This window comes from Protopterus annectens, chromosome 1.part1 (assembly GCF_019279795.1).
Source record: "Protopterus annectens isolate FY-2018-M chromosome 1.part1, PAN1.0, whole genome shotgun sequence".
NCBI classification, from domain to species: Eukaryota; Metazoa; Chordata; order Ceratodontiformes; family Protopteridae; genus Protopterus; species Protopterus annectens.
In genome coordinates this window covers 1,464,866,096-1,464,884,053 of record NC_056726.1, presented here as the reverse complement: position 1 = coordinate 1,464,884,053, position 17,958 = coordinate 1,464,866,096, and the positions used below count along the sequence as shown (strand labels likewise).

The following is a 17,958-nucleotide window of genomic DNA, read 5'->3' as shown; positions in this document are numbered from 1 at the left end:
AACAGCAGCTATGACGTCGGGTGAAGTGCGACATCAGCCGAGGCCAGACCCAGACTTTGGAATCCGGCCGACCGAAGGGCTGCCTGAGGCAGGACAACCCATATGTTAGGACTGCAGATGCATCCTTGAAGGACATCACCTGGCGTACGACTGGCGGCTGAAGAGTTCTGTTGGCTGGTGCATGCAGACATCACTTTTATGGCCCACGTTCCTGCAGCCACATCAGACGCCTGACTCACCTTGAGGGACTGAAAAACTTTGGAATACTGGCCAGACAACGCGAAAGGAAGGGTAAAACCTCATGTAGAATACTGCAACACTGGAATAGAAGGGGATCTATTTCTACAGCTATTCAACATGAGTGTAGCCACTGGCTTTGTCCCAGTGGTATGGTTCACAGCAACAAGGGCAGCCCACTGACCATAAACTACAGACCTATCCTCACAAGCCTCATCTGCAAGACATGACGGACCTAATAACATATTAAGATCTGAACTCCAGCAGTTTTGCTTTGCTAAGGGCAGATCCTGTTTAAAAGAAGTTTACCCAATTCATTACACAGTAATACAAAAGTGGCACAGTGGTCATGCTATGCATACAACACACTGACCTTAAAGCATGTGCCAGTACACCACAAACAATAAGCTAATGTGATCCAAACTGATACCGCCAGTGGATATAAAAAGTACACAACCCTTTTAAAATACCAGTTTTTTGTGATATATAAAAAAAATGAGACCACAAATCATTTCAAAATGTTTCCCACCTTTAATGTGACCTATAACCTTGTACAATTCAACTGAAAAACATACAAATATGTTAGAAGAAAAATAAAAAAATAAAAAAAACATACAATAACACCGCTTGCGTAAGTGTGCACACCCTTAAACTAATACTTTGTTGAAGCACCTTTTGATTTAATTACAGTATTCAGTCTTCTTGGGTAGGAGCATGGCACATCTCGACTTGGAAATATTTGCCCACTCTTCCTTGGAAAAGTGCTCCAAATCTGTCAGATTGCGAGGGCATCTCTTGTACACAGCCCTCCTCAGGTTACCCCACAGATTTTCTACTGGATTTAGGTCAGGGTTACCTTGACTAAAGTCCCAGTTCCAACTGAAAAGCAACCCCAAACATGATACTGCCACCACCATTCTTCGCTGTGGGGATGGTGTTCTTTTGGCAATGGGAAGTGTTTTTGTGCCAAATATACCTTTTTGGAATTGTGGCCAAAAAGTTCAACCTTAGTCTCAAGCCATAACGCATTTTCCCACATGCTTCTGGGAGACTTGTATTGTTTTGCAAATTTTAGCCAGGCCTGGATGTTTTTCTGTACAAGAAAAGGCTTCTGTCTTGCAACCCTACCCCACAGTCCGGACATGGAGAACACGGGAGGTTTGTTGTCACATGTAGTACACAACCAGTACTTGCCAGAAATTCCTGCAGCTCCTTCAGTGTTGCAGTAGGTCTCTTGGCAGCCTCCCTGACCAGTGTTCGTCTTATCTTCATCAATTTGGAGGGATGTCCAGTTCTTTGCAACGTCACTGTTGTCCCACATTTTCTCCACTTTTTGATTACTGTCTTCAGGGTGTTATATGGTATATATCCAATGCTGTGGAATTTTTTTTGTACCCATCCCCTGACTGATACCTTTCAACAATGAGATCCGTTTGACGCTTTGTAAGCTCTCTGCGAACCATGGCTTTTGTTGCAGCATGCCACTGAGTAAATGTCAGGAAAATCCTACTAGGACAGCTGAACTTTATTTGGGGTTAATCAGTGTTGCTAATTGATGGCAGATGTGTACCCAAATTAAAAGGTGCTTCAAAGTATTAGTTTAAGGGTGTGAACACTTGTGTAACCAGCATATTAAAAGTTATTTTTTATATTTTTTCCCTTAATAGATTTGTTTTTCAACTGAATTGTACAGGTTACAGGTCACATTAAAGGTGGGAAAAGTTTTGAATTTATTTATTGTGGTCTTTTTTTATACTACAAAAACTTGGCATTTTAACATGGGTGTGTACACTTTTTATATCCACTGTACATTGTTAGGCAGATAGCACACTGGCCGAGGAAAAGAGCTTACAAACTGAAGGTGGCAAGTGCACCCACAAAAAGCATGAAACTAATTAGTCAAGTCCCTCAACATTCATAAGAGGACTTGTACTTGGCATATACTGCTGAGTTTTAAATAAAAAGCGGATTTCTGGTTAATTTTGCAGATTGTAAAATAGTGTCATGGTAAAATCCCCTACAAAGATTAAGAACTTACAGCTTGAACTTGCACATTAATAGATGATGCACAGAAAATGTATTAAAACTAAATGATAGAAAGTACAAAATTGTCATATTTGGCAAACTATCAACCCAGTTTTCAGAACATACACCCCTCTCCAAAATGATGTTACAACAGGACCTGGAGCATGGCCAGATAAAGTGGTCTAAATCCTATCTTGTACAGCTGAATGCAAAGGGCATCTCCTCCAGGTCCAAGGACTTCTTGACCTATCTATTCTATAACTGATCAGGTCCATTACAAAATACAATGGGAGGCCGGCATAATGGTTAAGGTGTTTACCTTACAAAGACAAGGTACAGGGCTTGATTTTAACATGGGATAACTGGCTAGGCTTAAAATGGTTGGGAGGGTGGCCCAAGGGTTAAGGTGTTTGCCTTACAAACACAAGGTGCAGGGTTTGAGTCTCCCAAGGGATAGCTGGCTAGGCTTAAAATGACTCGCAAGGGCAGTTAGCTTAGTACTAATCTATGAACTATGGTCCACAACGGCAGTTAAGCCTAGTATTAATCCATGAACCTTATGGGATACATCTTACTAGACATATTAAGCAGCTGAAAAAAACCTCAAAGAGGTTTGCAATAAAAATCAAGGGCCAAGAAGACCTCAGCTACCAAGAGTGACAGGAGACTAACATCTTTGTACTCGTGTGCTATAAACTTAGGGTAATGTGCCTTGCTTTTCGGGTCATTAGGAACACAGCAGACCAAGACTGCTTGTATCTATATAATCCTGTCCAACAAGCACTAGGACCAGAAATCTGAAGCATCTTATTCAAATAAATCACTGGACAGAGTTTCATTATGGAATGAGTAACCCTTCTCTGGAACAAACTTTTTCCTTTAAAAAGGAATTAGACAACTGGATGGGTATTCCTAAATTCATCCCCAGTATGACTGGCTTATTACACTTTGAAAAGGAAGGCAAGGCTTAACTGCCACATGCCCTATACTTTCTATAACGAGTGGAAAATTCCTCAAAGGATGGGCATGATCACCAACTGCTTAGGTTTCTCTATACTGCCTTTTTGCAAGGCTTATATCCTCAGTATTAAGATGATCCCTCAAATACCACCAAGAGAGACTATCTCTATGGAAGCCAAAAAGATGGCAATTTATTCCTGTCGGATGCAGTACAGATGAATGCAACTCCTGCCCTTTGAGATGTGATTCAGAGGAGTTAAATGGAAATGATTCTCTCCTCCTCCTGAGGGAGGAAGGGGAGTGCCTGACAGCAGTTGTTGGGTTGTCCTTATGGGGGAGGAAGGGGATGGCCTGACATCTCTACATATTAATCTGTCACGATGTCACTGGAGAAAGGGAAAGGGAAGTCCAAGTTTTTGGCATGGAGGCTCTTCTCTAAAGGACAGCTTACCTTTCTGAGTCAGGTTTACTGAATGAGAAGATACCTTTAATGATTACCATCAAAAGTATGGAAAAGCCTACTTGTTCAATTAAATCTATGGGAGATGTCAGTACCCTAGATACATAGTGGGAACCCTTTGCAGGTACCTAGGAGCACTCTCCATTTCCAAAATGTCAATGACTCCTGGAATGGCTGTGAAGGTAGTGGCTGGTTTGTACCAAGGTTTCTATTCTTCTGTGCCACGTGGTCCTTGTAATAGAGACTTGCTTGACAAAACATTCTAAATGTCGCATAGTACTACCAGTGCAAAACTTTTCCTCTCCCAAGCAGAAAAGGCACTAGGTAGAAAGTACAGTTGTGGACAACTTACCATAAATGTAGATGTTCGAATGTATTCACTGTTGCAGTCATTACATTTGGGTTATCTGCTTGCAGGAAGTCCTCAGTTGGCCTGATTAACAAAGTGTTGGGTCTTGCGTCATTTGCTGTTCCTTCTTCCATGACGTTAGGGGTATAAAAACATGCAGCCGAAGCCATTACATCAGTTATTTCTTGCCCCAGATGTCAGGTGCCCCCCTAATGGGGAGCAATTAAATATAAAAGTACAATGATATACCTCCAACAAAAAAGCAAATGCACCAAAAAAGCTTTTAAGCATAGTAAAGGAAAGTAGAGGTATAGCCAAAATAAGTTAGGGGGCTGGAGGAAGGGTAGCTAGGACTGAAACGGTGAATACACCAACATCTACATTTATGGTAAGTGTACTATGTTCTTCGTGTTTCACTGTTGAAGTCATTACATTTGGGTAGATTCCCAAAGCTATGGTTGGGAGGAGGAATTTAGATAGCATTAGGACCAGCTATAAGGCTCTGCAAGACTGCAGTGGCAAAGCCAGCTCTGGATTTTGAGAAAATTGGCAAATGATAATGCTTAGTGAAAGTATGCACAGAACTCCAAGTAGCAGCTACTAGGATGTCCTTGGTAGGGACGCCTTTGAGAAAGGCTGTAGAGGCAGATGCAGCCCTGGTGGAGTGAGGTCTGATCCCCTGGGGGATAGGTTTTCCATGGTGCATACAGCAGAAATTAATGCAATGGCCTATCCATTTAGAAATGGTTGACTTTGAAATAGCCTTCCCCTCTGCCCTGTAGCAAATGCCACCAGCAGTTGTTCAGATTTCCTTTGAGGTTTAGTCCTGTCCAAGTAGAATCTAAGTTGTCTGTGCACATCTAAGGAATGCAGTATCCATTCCCCTTTATTCTGTGGACTGGGAAAGGTTGGCAAATGAATAGACTGATTAAAGAGCCACACTGGATACCACCTTGGGCATGCAGGATTGATTGGTTCTGGGGGACACTCTGTACGCATGAAAGATGATGAAAGGCTCCACTGTCATAAGGGCCTGTAATTCAGACACCCTTCTAGCTGAAGTGATTGCTAAAAGGAAAGCTGTTTTCCAAGAAAGAAATTTTAAGTCTGCAGTAGCAGCTGGCTCGAAAGGAGGTAGAGTGAGCGTCTCCAAAACAAAGTTAAGGTCCCAGGTTGGGGTTGGCGCTCTTCTGGGTAGTCTCAGATTTTTGGCCCCTCTGAGGAACTGCTTGAGCAGTGGATGAGAGGAGAAGAGGGGAGGTTCTGTGTTATAATGAGCTGAAATGGCTGAGGCATGGATTTTAATGGAGAAAAAAGACAGGCCCTTGTGAAGCACCTCAGTTAAGTATTGTAAAATCTGAGGTATATTGGCCACTGCTGTGCTCATCCGTTGAGAGTGGTTCCAGGCACAGAATCTCTTCCATTTTTCAGCATAAGATTTTCGAGTACCAGGCCTCCTTGCCTCTAAAATTATATCCATCACAGGTTTACTGAGGAATGGTAGAGATGTAATTAGCCAGACTGCAAGGTTCAGTGTTAAAAGCTGAGAGTGCAGAATCTGGTTCTCCTGCTGAGAACAGGGAAGGAGTCTGAGGCAGGTGCCATGGGGATAACAGTGACACACTGCGCAGGAGGGGGCACCAGTGTTGGCATGGCCAGTCTAGAGCAATCAAAATCATCCTTGGTTTGTCCTGCTTGATTTTTAGCAGTACTTTGGAGAGCAGAGGCAGAGGGGGGGAAGGCACAGACCGATAGGTTTTTTTCCAGCTGAAGGACAGAGCATCCACTTTCCAGGCATGCTTGTGGGGAGTCCTTGTGCAAAATTTGTCCAATTGGTAGTTCTGTGGAGAGGCAAACAGGTCTATATCTGGGCTCCCCCATTTGCTTGTCAACATGTTAAAATCCTTGGTTCCAGTTTCCACTCGTGTGGGTCCATGAAGTTTCTGCTTAGTCCGTCTGCCAGTGTATTTAATTTTCCTGGCAGGAACTGAGCTTGTAGGTGCACTTGGTAGCTCAAGGCTGTGTTCCACAATGCCATGGCTAGTCTGCAGATGGAGTAAGAATGTGTACCCCTCTGTTTATGTACCACATATCAGTGGTGTTGTCCGTCTTTACCATGAGTTGTCCTGGAAGAATGTGGTCCTTGAAGGCTGTCATAGCATTCTGTACAGCTAACATTTCTTTTTGATTGATATGCAGGTGCATCTGACTTGGGTTCCAATTGCCCTGAATGCACTTCCCTGCCAGGTGAGCCCCCCCATGCACAGTCTGATGCATCTGTTAGGGTCTGGGCGGCAGGGGGTGGTGTGAAAGGTAGTCCCTTTTTTGTTGGCAGGCCTCTGCCCACTAAAGGAATTCTAGGCATAGACAAGGTAAGACAGGAATCATTGCTTCTAGATCCTGAGAATGTTGACACCATAGGCTTTTTAGATACCACTGTAATTTCCTCATATGCAGTCTTGCATATGGAATTAGAAGAATGCAGAAGGCCATGAACCCCCAAGGCTTGCAGAATTTGTCTTGCAGATAGCAGGGTTTTTGTGGCCACTTGTTTGAAGTAGGTTGTGAAATTAATCTGTTTCTCTGGCATGAAGTAAGCCATCTGGGAAGTTGCATTCAAGCTTGCTCCCAGGAATATAATTTGTTGACAGGGTACCAGGTGTGATTTCTTTTCGTTTACAGTGTACCCCAGACAAGTTAGAACCCTTTGTACAAAGGCCAGATGATTCAAGAATATGTCCTGGCTTTCTGCCTGAATTAGACAATCGTCCAGGTATGGGTATATTTGAATATTTCTTACGCTGCAAAATGCAATAACTGGAGCTAGGCACTTTGTGAATACCGTGGGCGCAGTAGATAAGCCAAAGGGCGGTACAGAGAACTGATAGTGTGTGTGTAGCCTGATTTGAAGCGTAGGTATCTTCTGCAAGATTCCCCGATTAGGATGTGCAGGTATGCTTCTTTTAAATAGCAGCAACAACGTAGAACACAGCAAAGCAGCACAGCAAAACAACAGGAGTCAGCACAGGATCCAAAAGCAGCTTTATTTTCTGTCTCTCACTCTAGCGCCTCGGCCACAGTAAGCCTTCAAGGAGTAAACTAACAATACTAAAGCACACTTTATATAGTCACAGAAATCATTCAATTACATCATTAAACAATTAATCAATAAAATTGATATGCACCTACAAGCTAAATAACATTCTTCCAATTACATTCTGTATTCAAGCCTCTAGATACTAAAGTGTCATATTTTAAAATAAAAGTAGTTTCCTTCTTTAAAAGTAATCTACCCACAACTAATTCATCAGGTTCCATTTTAGCTACCTGTTGTAAAATGGTGCCTTTTAAACTCTCACTACTGCCATTGTGAAATTCATAAAAATGTAAGGCTAAAGGGCTCTCCATTTTTTTATTTCTTATGTCCCTCAAATGTTCTAAAAGTCTAACTTTAAACATTCTTTTCGTTTGACCGATGTAAAATTTATTGCAACCACATTTGAGAGCATAGATTACCCTGTTAGTTCTACAGTTATATGAGCCCTCCAAATCAAAATTTTTGTTATTAATTTTAAAAAAAGTTCTATGTATATATGAACAAGCTTGACATTTTCCACATGGAAAAGTACCCAAAATAGTTAACTGAATGGGTATTTTCACAATCAATTTAGAAAACCTAGTCCATACAACAAAATCTTTAATGCTTTTACCTTTTGTATAAGAAAAAATTAATTTTTTTGTCTTTAAATTCTTTAATTCATCAAAATTGTCTAAAAATTCCCAAAAATGTAATATATTTGATTTGATCATATTACTACAAATATTATACTTAGATACTATAAATAAATTATCTACACAATTAATAGTTTTATTAGATATAAAAATGTCTCTGTTTTTTTTGTTTATTAGATCTATCAAATCTAAGTTTAATAATTCTATCAATATCACTTTCAACTAACTTTTTATCATAATTTCTTCTCAAAAACATCTTTTTTGTTTTATGAACCTCTTTAAAAAATATCTCAGTGTTACATAAACGTGAAATTCTTAAGAATTCTCCATATGGTAAAGCATTGATAACATGAAAGGGATGGCAACTGTCAGCTTTCAAAAAATCATTTGGCTCTCCAAATTTTCTATGTAAGCTAGTTAAGATGGGTTGACCATCTATACCCTGTACATTCACATCTAAAAAGTTAACTGTGTTCCCACACTGTAAACCATCAAAACAAATGTTAAATCTATTTCGTTGAATGTCTTGGACAAAATTTTGTACATAATTCTTACCTCCTTCACATAAAACTATTAAGTCATCAATAAATCTATAATACAATTTAACATATTTTTGTACAAATTCATTATTATAGATACATTCCCTTTCTACAAGGCCCATGAAAATGTTTGCATACATAGGTGCAAAGGGAGCACCCATTGCTGTTCCCTGCTTCTGTTGAAAAATCAAATTGTCAAAACAAAAGTAATTGTTTTCTAAACAAAATTGTATTAAATCAAGCACATAGTGAGTTAATGGCTTATCTCCCATAATCTTATACAATGCCTCTAGGCCATATTTATGTTGAATGTTTGTATAAAGACTCTTAACATCTAACGTGACCCAAAACATTTTTATTCCACGTAATTGACTTTATTTTGTCCAAAAAGTCAAGAGAGTCTTTAATATAAGAAGGAAGACAAATTGCTTCCTTTAGCAACACTTTATGCAACACTACACCTAAATTGTGCAAAAAATATTTCCTGGCAGACACTATAGGTCTGCCTGGTGGATTTTCTGGGTCTTTGTGTATTTTAGGGAGGCAATAAAAATATGCTGGTCCAGTATCCCTTAAGCTAAATTTCCCTTTCACATCTTTGTCTAACCAAAATCCTAGGCGAAGGCCTTTGTGAATTAAATTAATATATTTAACTTTAGCTTGTTCAATGGCATCCTGATGAACTATACTATAAACTGTTGAGTCACTCAATAAATCCCAACACATTTTAAAATATTGACTATTATGCATGATAATTATGTTCCCCTTGTCAGATGGCTTTATAACTAGTTCTGTCTGTTGTGAAAAATTCTTCAATTCCAGCCATTCTAATTTAGATAAATTGTATTCAACTTCATTCTTATCAAAATGATTTAAATAATATTCTAATTCAAATTCTAACATCGTGTGTAGTTTCTTAATGCCTTCATGACTAAACGGAGGCATAAAGGTGCTGTTCACCTTAACACCCGAGGTATCAATATACCTCTGTTCATAAACTTCACTATCACACGAAACAAACGACTCATCTGAGTCTGAAATAGAATACTCGGAACTTGAACCATGCACAATGTCATTCTTAGGCACTAAAACATTAAAATAGTACCACATATGAAGCTTCCTAATAAAACTATACAGCTCAATTTTACATTCATACAGTTTTGGAAGCACCGTGGGTACAAATTTAAGACCACAATTTAGAACTGATAAGAAATGTTCAGAAATGTCAAAATCAGATAGGTTAACCACATTATTTGTTAACAAAGTTCAATACCATCTGGTTCTTTTATTGTCTCTCCAAGGGCGCTGAGGCCCATTTCTGTAGTATTCCTGTTCGCCAAACCCTCTTTTGCGTGATTGTGCGTAACCTGGGTTCCGAAAATGATCTGGAAAAAACTGGCGATTCGCTGGAGACGGCAGACCCGGAAATTCGTTGGTCTCTACGTCATTGAGACATCTATCTGAAGTTTGATTAGGTGTATTAACGCTAGAAGTACTAGCCAGTCTATCTCTGTTATCTGGATTTTGATTGGATGTTTGAGCCACAAGGCGGGTACGTTGATTATTACGAAAAAGATACACATTGCCTTTATCAAAGTCTCTCAAGTCCCTTTGCAATTTATGCATCTTTTGATCAATTATTTTCCTTTCTAAAATATGAACTTTGTCTTGAATATCTCTGAAACAGGCATCCAGTCTAGTGCGATCTAACACAGTAACCAAGTGATTGCACACTGCATTAATATCTTTCTTTAAATTGACAAGTTTAACATTGTCTCTTTCTATTTGAATTTTTATCCATTCCTTCGAACATTGATGTGCAGCACACTCCCATCTAGTTTGAAAAGAACTAACAGGGTAATCTATGCTCTCAAATGTGGTTGCAATAAATTTTACATCGGTCAAACGAAAAGAATGTTTAAGGTTAGACTTTTAGAACATTTGAGGGACATAAGAAATAAAAAAATGGAGAGCCCTTTAGCCTTACATTTTTGTGAATTTCACAATGGCAGTAGTGAGAGTTTAAAAGGCACCATTTTACAACAGGTAGCTAAAATGGAACCTGATGAATTAGTTGTGGGTAGATTACTTTTAAAGAAGGAAACTACTTTTATTTTAAAATATGACACTTTAGTACCTAGAGGCTTGAATACAGAATGTAACTGGAAGAATGTTATTTAGCTTGTAGGTGCATATCAATTTTATTAATTGTTTAATGATGTAATTGAATGATTTCTGTGACTATATAAAGTGTGCTTTAGTATTGTTAGTTTACTCCTTGAAGGCTTACTGTGGCCGAGGCGCTAGAGTGAGAGAGAGAAAATAAAGCTGCTTTTGGATCCTGTGCTGACTCCTGTTGTTTTGCTATGCTTCTTTTAAATCTAGTGTTGCCAACCAGGCATCCTTGCCTAGCATAGGAAGTAATTGAAGAGTCAGCATCTTGAATTTTGGAATTTCCAAAAAGGTCTTTAGAAAAGACTGGTCCAGGATAGGACACCATGAATTGGCTTTTCTGGGTATCAGGAAAAATCTCGAGTAGAAACCTTGTCCCTTTTCCTCTTCCGGTACCAGTTGAATAGCCCCCATGCTTGAGAGAGAAAGTACTTGTTTTTGGGGCACTGCCCACTGATTTGGTGGTAGGTCCGGCCACCCGTTTGGTGTTGGCAACATGTCCATTTGTCCTGGGTAATGAATTCCCAGTTCTTTGCATGAAGAGCAATTTTTCCCCTAAAGGGGCAGTCAGTTGAGTGCTTGGAAATTTTAAACGGAAGTCTGAGACAGATTACCATAGGGGGGAGTCTTATTACTCCCAGATTTGGAAGTGAAGGCCCCCCACTGCTTAGTCCTGTGTGTCCCCTGGGACTGAAACCTGGGGCTTCTGCTGTGTCTGGGTTTGGCTTGAGAAGACCTGGAAGGGGCTGGAAAGAACAAATTCTTAGAGGGCCAGTGCCTACTAAATCTAGGAGGCAGAACTTGTAAGAAATCTTTAACAGTTTGCATAGATTTAGCTTTATCTTCCATCTTTTTAAGAACTTCCTCAGCCTTGTTGCCAAACAGGCGGTCCTGATTTAAGGGAGCATCCAACAATTTAGCTTTAACATGATCAGGCAAAGATTGCTCCTTTAGCCAAGCAAGCCTTCTGAGCACAGACCCAGTAACAGCAGCCCTGCAAGAGGCCTCTAATGAATCAAAACCACATTGCAAAGTATGTTTTCCATCTTGTTCAGCAGAATGCATTAAATACTGTAATTCTTTATTTTCTGTTTAAGCAATCCAATAACATATTGCTGATACTTTAACATATGAAACTGGCAGTTTAAAGCCCTAATGGCCAAGGTTGCAGAAGTGCAAACCTTCTTACCCCATCTATCCAGCGCACTGGAGTCTCTATCAAAAGGGGTAGGATTTTTAGCAGTAGAAGCCTTAATGCCCTTGGGTCCCTGTGAAATAGTCTCTGGATCCGCAATAGGATTTTTAAAAAGGAACTTGTGCGACTCTGGAACCCTATAGTATTCGTCAGGTTTTCTGGGAGCAGGAGGCAAGGAATCAGGGGCCAAACTAGGTTCCGAAAAAGCATCAACAATGTCTAGTACAGGAGGAATAGCTAAAGACCTATGCTGAGGTAGGAGTAAGAAATCCCTAAGCCTCTTTTTTGAATCAGAAAAATTTTGCCTTTCCCATTGGAAATGCTCCCTTAGAATATGCAAGGTTTCCCCAAAAGAAAAATCCTCTGGAGGGGAAGCAGAGGAAATAGAGTCCTCTGCATCAGAATCCTCATAAGTAGATACGGGCAAATCCAGATCAGAAGAATCAGAAAAAACAGAAACCTGGTCAGAAGATTCATAAACTTCAGTCCTAGGCCTCTTAGAAGGGGGGGGGGGGGGGTTGGCTACCCCTGATTAGAATTATTAAATCTTCAGCCATTCTTATGTTTTTCAGGCATAGAGGCCTGAGCATGTGGCCTCAGCGTCGTCTTTTTTAGGCATGGTTCGAGATTTAGGCCTAAGTGAAGGAGGCATTGGTTTAATATGCAAGTCCATAGGGTCTCAGTAGAGGCCTGTGAATGAGAAGTAACTGTTATCAGGGGCTGCAAAAGCACCTCACCGAGTACCAGCAAACTGACTGGCTTAGGAGAAGCGTCGGCAGTTTTGGACCTCGGCGGCCTCTATCTTTGCGTTTTTTTCAGAATCCCAGTACTCGGATGGCTAACTGACATTTCTGGATAATTAAACAGAGAACTGAAATATTTAGAGGCGAAAATATACAGATGATGGACAGTGCACTGATTAAAGCACAAAACAGACAGCAAGGTACGTTGTGGTCAGGGCCTAGGCAAGGAATACAGTATAAATGAAAACCTTTATGCGGTATTTGCTTTCTACAAGTAATGCAATTATCAACTTTTACTGAAATTGGAAAGGAGCAAGAAAAAGTTTCCCCAACTGAGTACTTAGCTTTAGTTGAAGCCTTCGGTTCTGAAACTTGAAAATGAAAATTTCAGGATTTGGCCGACCGGCACTTGCAAACTGCTTCTGCTTTGGGCACCGCACGGCAAAAAAGACTGATGTAATGAAGTCGGCTGCATGTTTTATACCCCTGAAGACCTGACAGGCTGACTGAGGGTTACCTGTAAGCAGATAACCCAAATGTAATGACTGCAACAGTGAAACACGATCATCTGTGGTCTTCGACACTAACACTGCCTGAATAGATCTGAAGGACAGTAACTGCAAACGAACACCTACTGGAAAATAATTAAGCTGACAGAGGGGGGGGCCAAGGTCAGGGATGAAAAAGTAAACTGTAGTGAAAGCAAATGTGCGACATCTAGCCAAATCTTTAAAAAAACGGTGTTTAGCCCTTGAGCAGTATGCCTAAAACCTACATTAAAATGGTATGAGGAAACCTCAAGTGATTCAAGAATGAACTGTTTAACCATAGCTCAACCTTCCATCCTCAAAATGAGTAACACCAGCCCTCATAATGTGGAACATACACCAACAGCTTACTAACAACTTCAACTAAGAAGGTCACAGGATAGTTAAAATATGCCATTTTTACTTATAAAAAAGATCTTTAAATAAATTAACATAATTCATTTCTATTTACCATGGATCTCCGTTAAAAAATTCTTAACACGTGTTTCAGACCCTTTTAATATGGAACTTCGATGACCATGAATTTTTTTAGGAACCCAAATGAGGTATGTTCCTCATAATGATGAGGTACACTTGAGAGGTATGGTTTTAACTCCTATGACTATAAAGGTCCTTCTTAAGGATTCAATGGGGCCCTGGAAACCCAAAAATCTTACTACTACATTTACTCGACGGTGGACTTGTGTTTTAGGTCTAAAGGACAGTAGTACAGCAAACCAAAAAAAAATTGATCTGCTAAAGTACAGAAAAGATTCACTTTTCCAGTTTATGTCATGCATTTTCCTTCCAACTCTCATGGTCTTCTCACTTTTCAAAATATTTTGCACTTTAAGTGCCTTCTTTGTCTATTTTTGTAGCCAGAATTAAAACTTGACAAGCTGTAGTCATCCAAGGGCAGACTTCACAAAATGCTTTGGAGAAACTGGCAAACTACACGTGGAAATAAAACCTAAACTTTAAATCTGTAACCAAGTAATGACTCTTATAAAAAGGACAAGAATTAAATACTTCTAAGAAAGAACGTCAAAACTTCTAAATTTACTGGATAAACTGGTAATGAACAAGCAAAAATTAAAAGTGCTACTGTACCAATCCATACAGCTGTAGACAGTGAATATCTACAATAAATATTACTTCAGTGCATTACTATGAAGAAACTATGTAAAAGCAAGCATTCAAAAAATGAACATGTCAGATAAGGCCACTTACCTGCAAGTGGAATCATTTCTGCAATGTGTCTTCCACTCATAATCGAAACTAAAGAGAAAAGAAAGTTTTCCAATAAAGGGGGAAAAAGCCAACAAGTAGGCAATTTCAGAAATGAATCATTCAAAATAAATTAACATGTTCCCATAAACACGGCTTTCTTTCAGAGATATTAAACGCAGCATTCCCTTCAAAACATGTTTCTTACTCAAGATTTTGGCAACTCTGACAATGCAAGTCTAAAATTTGTGCTTTCAAGTTACCAGATGTTTGTTGCCTACACTTGCTTTGGTAAAGATGGGATACAGCTCTCAGAAAGTGGGCCAAGCTAAAACCCATAGATTAACAAAGGGGTGAAGGTGGGACTTCTCAGCATCTCCTCAGCTTAAATTAAACTATCTAGAGGCACATCTTTGCTTTGGGAGAACTAGGGTACAGTATGTGGTCTCAATGAGTTCAACACCTGACCTGCATCAGAAAAAGAACTGGTTACAACTCTCACTCAGTCCAGCTCACCATGCAAAGCCGTGGTGGTCTCCTATTTTCTTTATCAAATCCTTGAAAATGGTATTACAGGAAAAAAAAAATTGGTATGAAGTACTCCATACCCACATTTTACACTACAAACTGCAGTTATGCAAGGTTTTCATACCCTCCCTGTCAACATGAGCACTTCTGAGATAAAAACAACCTCCTCAGAGGAAGGCACTTTCCTTCTGACATACCTAAATTACTTGTCTACTGACACTGGGGGACCACGCCTTAATGAGCAAATGGTCCAGAACATGCTACAATTCAAACAGATCAACGAAGGAAAAGAACTTAAATATCCCATAAACAGCTCTGCCAGCTGTACAACCACAAACCCTGCTACACATACCAAACCTACCCTAAATAATCCACGTTCCACCTTTGGTAATTTAACAGCAACTACACTGTCATGAAAGATAACCTTCATTCAAATCAACTGAGGCTGCATACTGAGAACTCCTTGAAAAGACACAAATAGTAAATTACTGACTGCTTTCTATAGCAATTTAAGTAAATGCACAGAAATGCGCCCTCATGAGGCATACATGGAAAATTCTGCAATAAACAAATGGAGTTGCAAAAAAAAGTATCAAAAAAGAATGCAGTCTGCTACAACATGGTGTCACTACAGAAGCAGAAACGTAGCAATTAAACTAGCATACAGAATTGGAACAAATTTCATGTCATTCTTCCCTGCCACACTGTCCCACCCAATTACACCCAAAATAATCATCTCTGCCTTCAGTATGGTCAGGAAAAGCAGCTCCAGGGGAACATAGCTGGTTACACCTATGGTATCTGGAAGCAGGATACCGTGGTCCCAATCCACAAGGAGACTTTTCTACAGAAACTAAGTTGATTATGCTTCTGATATGTATTCAGGCAGCTCCATGACTTAGCACTATGGTTGGGTTGGAAATACATTTTGCATACTTCACCTTTTAGACAGCACAATTACCTTGGATGAAGGTTTACCTATCCATACAGCCTACTTCAATATGGTTACATCATTCAACATTCCATATAGAAATGTAAACACGCAGGTCTGAAGATGGATAAAAGCAGTACTAGACTAGGCTCGCAACCAGCTAGATGGCAGTACACAACAAAAGAGTAAGAGCGTCTATTCTCAGCTTTGCAGTGTGCACGGTGTGAAGTTCACTCCTTGAAACATTAACATTTGGATTAGTAGGTTAGCATGGTAGTGAGTTTAAGGTTTGAATTAGTAAATTAGCCTTAAGCTGTTATGTATTTTAGTTTGCAGCTTTTAGGTTTCAGTTCTAACATAGCACAGTCTCAGTTTACACTATGGTGTTAAGGTGGAAGGGAAATTGGTTAAAGGAATGAGTTAACTTATTGCTCATGACAGAATGCCCATCTAAACACTCCCTTGCTCCTAAATAACCTGATTATATATAAATTAATGTCTTATGCTCTTCATTACACTCAACTACGATCACTTGATTGTTTCTATAAATGATATTCCATTTTTAACTCAACTGTGGACTACCTACTAGTTTATTATTTTGTAGTATGTACTTTAAAGTTTAAATTTTATTAGTGAACTAAGTGCATAACATTAAGGAGTGAATGCAACACCCTCCACGTGGCGAAGTTTCAGCCTGGCTTGTTTTTGACCCAGTATAGGTTGCGTACTGGGTTTTATGAGACTGCGAGGGATACCACTTATTTCTTTTCTTCTAACTTTCCATCACCACTAGAATCCATCAGAATTCTGCTCTAGGGCCTTTTTTTTTTTTTTAACTTGTCGTAATCTAGTGACCCTCACCCAATATACAGAGTACTGAAAACCTGGGAGCACTCGAACCAAGCTGACACTACCTCCTTTTAAACAGCACTTAGTACACATGAATGTTGCATCACAAACAACCTTGCTTTCAGAGAAAATAAAATGCACTCGTATAAAGCTAAGCAAATGAAACCTGACAAACAGTAAAAACAGCCCAAGTCTTTGCAAACACGGCATTTCATACTCAGACATGCTACCATCCACAAAGTGTACGTAGCAGCCCATCTGACCCTCTGCGGAATTGGGACACATACCAGAGTGATACAGCTGTTTAATTCCACAAATACAGTACTCTGTTTTGTAATCCAGTCATAGGACACTTGGTGCAACCGATAGCATAAAGAACTCACAAGGAATTGAAGGCTTCAAGAACAGTCTTCTAGGCAAAGGCTACTACTGCTCTCTTCCCTGTACCTTATCTCCTTTCTACAGTTACAATTGTGTAACTTACTGTAACAGCAGACATCCTACCGATAATTTGTACTCCAAACTGTTAGGTTACATCAACTGGAAACCTGGACATCCACCAAAGATACCAAAGCCAAAACCTTCCATCAACATGTCTGAAGTAAGACTTCAGCCTGCGGGTGGAAGGGTTCACAAGTGGACAGTGTAAAACCTCTATCTCCAAGCCAGAAAGCTTGCAGACACCCGAGGAAATGAGTCCCATTTGTGAGGAAGCTCGTGGCAATTGGCCCTGGGTCGTAGTAGAAAATGGGACCCAATGCTGCCTTGGCAAAAGGGAGTCAAAAGTGTAATCTTTGGCTTGCCTCTCAGGATTTTAGTAGGCCTTTGGGAGAAGCAGAGGAAAGGAACATGAAAGGACATGACATCCATTTCACAGGTTTAAGAACAAAATCCTGAAGCAGAAATGAGGAAGTTGTTGTGGATGGATGCAAACAGGTCTACCAGTGGGACACTCCATTTGTGGACTTTATCTAGGAAGACCTTGTTCAACATCCATTCATGAGGGTCTTTCATAAGCTTAAAAAATCTGCTAGGGCATTGTCCTCTGAAGGGACGTAAACAGCTTGAAGGGAGAGGTTTCATTTTGTGGCCTGATCCCACCCCTTAACAGCCAGCCTGCATAACTAATAGCTAGTACCCTGCTTGTTAAGTACTACACAACTATGGTGTTATCTGAAAATTCTGAGGGGTCCTGGAGTACAGGTGTGGAAAAAGGTCTGCAATGTCTAATAGTGCTCACATCTTCAGGGTGATGTATTCCGAATTCCATTTGGTGTTCAGTGACCCTGAACATAGAAAGCTGGTCCATGTCTCCATGCAACATCTGATGCATCTGTGTGCAACTGCTGCTGTGGTGTGTCTGCAGTCTGAAAAGGTAAACTTTGGCTTAAGTTTGCCTGCAATATCCCAAATGTAAACTAGCTGCCACTGGCCAGATGCATTTTCTTTGCATGAGAGTTTAAGTGCCAGAGAAGCTTACTAAA

At 40.0% G+C, this 17,958-nt stretch overlaps 1 protein-coding gene across 1 annotated transcript in view; it reads right to left on the bottom strand.

Moving 5' to 3' along the window:
* HDAC1 (histone deacetylase 1) overlaps window positions 1-17,958 on the bottom strand; it is a gene marked incomplete in the record, with an annotated part of 2,014,892 nt that overhangs the window by 462,282 nt on the left and 1,534,652 nt on the right. The window contains 1 exon segment of the mRNA XM_044082464.1: window positions 14,170-14,217. Within this exon segment, the coding sequence (XP_043938399.1) occupies window positions 14,170-14,217 (48 nt within the window).